The sequence below is a fragment of the Oryzias melastigma genome, linkage group LG2 (genome assembly GCF_002922805.2).
Source record: "Oryzias melastigma strain HK-1 linkage group LG2, ASM292280v2, whole genome shotgun sequence".
NCBI classification, from domain to species: Eukaryota; Metazoa; Chordata; class Actinopteri; order Beloniformes; family Adrianichthyidae; genus Oryzias; species Oryzias melastigma.
Window position 1 is genome coordinate 3,149,203 of NC_050513.1, and position 4,746 is coordinate 3,153,948.

The window sequence follows — 4,746 nt, forward strand, 5'->3', positions numbered from 1 at the left end:
ATTTGCCTAATAATTCTGCACTCCCTGTAGTGAGCAGACCCTATTGATTTTTAAAGATTTAAAGATTTTCTTTCTCAGCATTTTAGCTCATGGTGGCCATTTTGAACTAATGTTAATGAAATAAAATAATTCAATTGGGTTGTATTCAAAATATCTTCTTAAAAATACCATTTTGTGAATTTATTTTTAAAGATTTGTATTGAGAAGTTTATTTGGTTTGAAGTTTATTATATCTGACAAGCTATTTGTTTATTTTTTTATTTAAAGTGTACATTTTTTATGCATTTTTATGGTGTCTTTTTATTTAGCTATGAAATTAGAAAAATAACATAAAATCTTTGGGATTTCTGATATTTATAATTTTTTTAAACAAAATATTCTAAAGATAAAAAGTTTGAAGTACAGGTGTGTATTTTAAGTACACACTTGTAAGGCATTTATTTGGCTAATGCTTTTTGTAAATCTTTGTTGCACTTTAAACTCTTTTTTAAAAAGTTTATATTGGCAAATATTGGGGAACATTTTCAAAAACACGACAAATATAAACTTTATTCATATTATTTTTTAATTGAACAACTGCTAATGTGATATTTATAATTTTTCTTCAGTAATTGGTTAAGGACCAGCAGCATTTTTTACTTTTTTTTTCTCTGATGAATTCATTAAAAAATGTCAGCTGTCCTCTATGTCTTACAGTTTAAGCAAAAAAAAAAATCCTATGTCCTCTATAGTCATATTTAATCAAGTTAAAGTTCAAAATGGCCACCAGAAACTCTGATTTAGCGAGCTCCGCGTCCAATTCATCCCGAGCCAGCTTCTCAAAGCCCAGGGGTTTGTTTCCAGCCCAGCGTGTTTTTCTGTACGCGTACCAAAACACGCTCATGTGATGAGAGGTCACTTTTGTGTGTATTGAAGAAGCGCCTTCTCTCTGGCTTTCTGGCACCGTGTGTCAGTGTGGCATCTGAGCGTGGGCCCAAAGTAATGCCTCTTGGTGGCATTGTGCATATGACACATCCAATACTCTGAACTATGTTCAGCTTTCTATTATGCATGAGTTGATTCATTTTTCCGCATGCATTCTTGTATTTAAATTGTACATTTAAATCTGTGTGTTTCTGTCTCGATACTGTTGTGCTTGATGCTCGTCGACACTTGTAAAATGTTCACTTATTCGGCTAAAACATCACACGTCCTTCACTTTTGTTGTGTGTTTGCTAATGAAATCTATACAAATCTGAGCAATTTTGTTTTCAGCTGTAATTTTTCACTGTCATTATATAAAACACTGGTATTAAAAAAAAATAAAAACACAAAGCTGGTGTCATACATGTTGAGTGTTTTAAAGGTTCTTCTTTAGTAACAAATATTTCACTTTATTTAAGCCAATGATCTTTACACTTTCAAATATTTCCTTAAATTTGTAATTTTTGTCCCATTAAAAATATTCAACTCCTTTCTGGTCAGATCACTTTTTTCAAAAATAATTTTAAAAGCAAAATATATATATATATAAATATATAACATAACATAACCCTTCACATTTGAGAAAAAAATAAAATAATTATTTTAAATGTTTTCTAGCCTTAATCTAAGGGAAGATGATCAAAATTTGTAATTTCTATCCTAGAAATGTATCATATTTTTATAATTTCCACTGAATTAGTAACCCGTTCATCACTTCCGGTTCTTTTATTTTGAAAGCCGGTTTTATTTGTGAACAGGAAGTGGAGTATGAAAACAAAAGGCGCGCTTATGATTTTCAGATCTTTCGATGGTAAAAGTTGACAGCAAGGTTTGAAATCTACATTTTACTTCATTTAAAATGTTCTTTATTATGTTTGTCATGTTTTAAATGATAAAAATTACGCGTAGAGATTGAATTAATCAAGTTACTACAAAGAATAAAGTGTTAGCTAAGTAGCGCAGTATCATGCTAATTCTTGTGATCACGTGACTCGTTCAGAGTTATGAAAATTGTATTATTTATTTATTTTACACAATTTAGGTTTACTTACCGGTGAAAACTAAAACATAAAAAATAAGAAATTATATTTACATTTTATATATATATATATATATATAATATGTGTATTGAATATAATTTTCTCTAAAATCACACATTCTTTAAGAATAACACACAGACACTTATATAATGTTGTGACATAAATGTTTTATTTGAAGATTTAAAGTTTTGATTTGAGTGTAAACTTTTTTTAAATTAAGTTTTGCTCTGTATTTCAGCTAAAAAAAAGTAGTTCTATGCAGCCGTGGTTAATGCTGCTCTAAGGTTTGGTTGATGAAAAAAGAGAAAAAAAAATCTTTTAATACTAAATTATTTTCTAAGTGTCTTTAGATTTCTCCGATCACAGTTGATGTTGCAGCATTTGAGGGTTTCTTCTAAGATCAGTGCTTTTCTTCACTGCATGCGGCAAGAGCGTCTTTCAGCGTGGAGATGAAGCGGTGGACGTCGCTGAAGGAGTTGTAGAGCGGCGCTGGGGCGACCCGCAGCACGTTGGGTTCCCTCATGTCACACTGGGAAACAAAACGAAGTAACTTTCCATTACAAAGACAAAAACCAGAAGTGTTGAGAGCGGCGTTGGGACGGAGTCACTCACTACGACGCCCCTCCTCTCCAGCTCCTGGAAGACTTTCTGGATGGGGACGGAGAAGGCCAGCGACAGCTGGCAGCCTCTCTGCTGCGGGTCGGAGGGCGTGAGGATCCGGACGTGGGGCTTTTGAGGCTCAGCCGGGTCCTCGGTGAAGTGGTGCTGAATCAGGTGCTCCAGGTAACCTGTCAGCAGGACCGACTTCCTGCGCAGCGCCTGCATGCTGGTCAAGTTGAACACCTGAGGGTTGAAACCACAGCTGTCAGCAGGTGTGGACCCTTCGTTTTTGAAGAATACAGTTGAGTTTACCTCCAGGCTAGCTTGGAGGGGGCAGACTAGCAGGAAGGGCTGATTTGACAAGCGGAAGCCGCTCACTCCGGGCTGCAGCTCCATGACTGAAAATGGAGAAAAATGACTCTAAGATAATCATAGAAAAAAACCTGAGGATGTAATGCTTAATGAGACCACAAGATGGCAGCAAAAAGGGGAAGCATAACATTTCTGTACCGTTTGTCATCTGGAAGCGAGTTTGGAGGTTGTGGCCCCACCAACCCATCAGCCTGAAGAGGACATGTTTATGTTGAAATTTCTGAGTTCAGACAGAAATAAAGGTCTCTCTTCCGGTTACTCACGCTGGTTTGACGTCGTGTTGATGTTTCTCATGAACAAAGGCCCCTGCGAGACCGCCAGCACCTGAATTTAGATACTAAATGAAAAAAAATGTACACATTCAGCAGTTTTCATCCTCGGATTTGGGGAAAAATTCTGCTTTCTGACAGAATAACCTTGTAGGAGCACCAGCAGGCGAAGTCCACGCCCCAGTCATGGAGCTGCAGCTCGGCGTTTCCCGCGGCGTGCGCACAGTCAAAACCGACGAAACAGCCCTGACGGACATAATGAGAGTTTTAAAAATTGCATTTTTTTCAGTAATCAAAAATAAAATAAAAAAGTTCTTTTCTGGTTACTAACTGATGCATACTACAGAGTATTTGGGCCAGTTTACAAACAAACAAAAAACTAAATTATAACTCTAAATAAATTGAAATAAATTTACTATATTGAAAGATATGATTTGCCAAAAAAAAACTTGTAATATTATTTATTTATTTATTGGTTTCCCTAATACTACATTGTAGGTGCACACTAGATAGTAACTGAAAACACAGTTTTTCAAGTATTTGAAAAAAAAAACTTTTTTTTCTTAAAAACTGAAGTAAAAAAAATATTTATCTAAAAATGGAAGTAAAATTTTTTTTTCTAAAATTTGAAGTGAAAAAATATCTGAAAAAATATTTTCAAGATACTTACTGGTGTGCACCATATAGTAACGAGTGCACACCAGTTACCACAATTTTTTTTTTACTTCAATTTAATTTTTTAGAAAAAAAAATCTGTTTTACTATTTTTGTGTCTTTAGGGACTCCGTAGATCTTTAGGGTAGTCTCTTATGGGGGCTCCGTAGACCCCTAAAGAGACATAAAAGGGAAAAAATATCGAAGTGCAAAAAGAAAAATTCTAGTTACTATCTGGTGTGCCCATACCACAAAGTATTAGGGCCACCAAAAAAAAGAATTACGAGTTTTTTTCTTGTAAATTTACAAGATTAAAAGTCTTAAATTGACCAGAAAAAAGTCATAACTTTAGCATATGACTTTTAAAGTCATAAATATACGACTATATTCTCGTTATTTGACAGTTACGACTTTTTTCTTGTACATTTACAAGATTTAAAGTCGTAATTTAAAAAAATGTGGTTTATAAACGGGCCCTAATACTTCATCGAAAAAATATATCTAAAAGTTTTAGTAAAAAAAAATACTTAAAAAAAAATAGGTATACATTTTTTATTTAAATTGAAAAAAAAAGTTTTCTGGTTACTAACTGGCTCACATCAGATAATAACAAGATTTTTTTTAAACTTCAATTGAATTTTTATTGAAAAAAAATGTAATATTTTACTTCTAAGTACTTCTTAATCTAAGTGGAAAAAAAATATTTTACCTCATATTTTTTTTTATTTCAATGTCCCTTTAGGGCTCAGTATTCTAGCAGTATATCCTTCATTTTAAAAACATATATATTTCTATAAAATAATCAACCACACAAACCTCATCACTCTCTGGTAGTTTTATAGGTGCCC

General features: G+C 33.5%; 1 protein-coding gene across 1 annotated transcript in view; it reads right to left on the reverse strand.

The window, feature by feature from the left end:
• Positions 1-2,201: 2,201 nt before the first annotated feature.
• kynu (kynureninase) overlaps positions 2,202-4,746 on the reverse strand; it is a 7,407-nt gene continuing 4,862 nt past the window's right edge. The window contains exons 9-14 of the mRNA XM_024294584.2: positions 3,392-3,490; positions 3,239-3,312; positions 3,114-3,166; positions 2,916-3,001; positions 2,616-2,846; positions 2,202-2,532 (exon numbers count right to left, since the gene is read on the reverse strand). Of these exons, the coding sequence (XP_024150352.1) occupies positions 2,404-2,532; positions 2,616-2,846; positions 2,916-3,001; positions 3,114-3,166; positions 3,239-3,312; positions 3,392-3,490 (672 nt within the window). The 3' untranslated portion in view covers positions 2,202-2,403. The remainder of the gene's footprint in view (positions 2,533-2,615; positions 2,847-2,915; positions 3,002-3,113; positions 3,167-3,238; positions 3,313-3,391; positions 3,491-4,746) is intronic.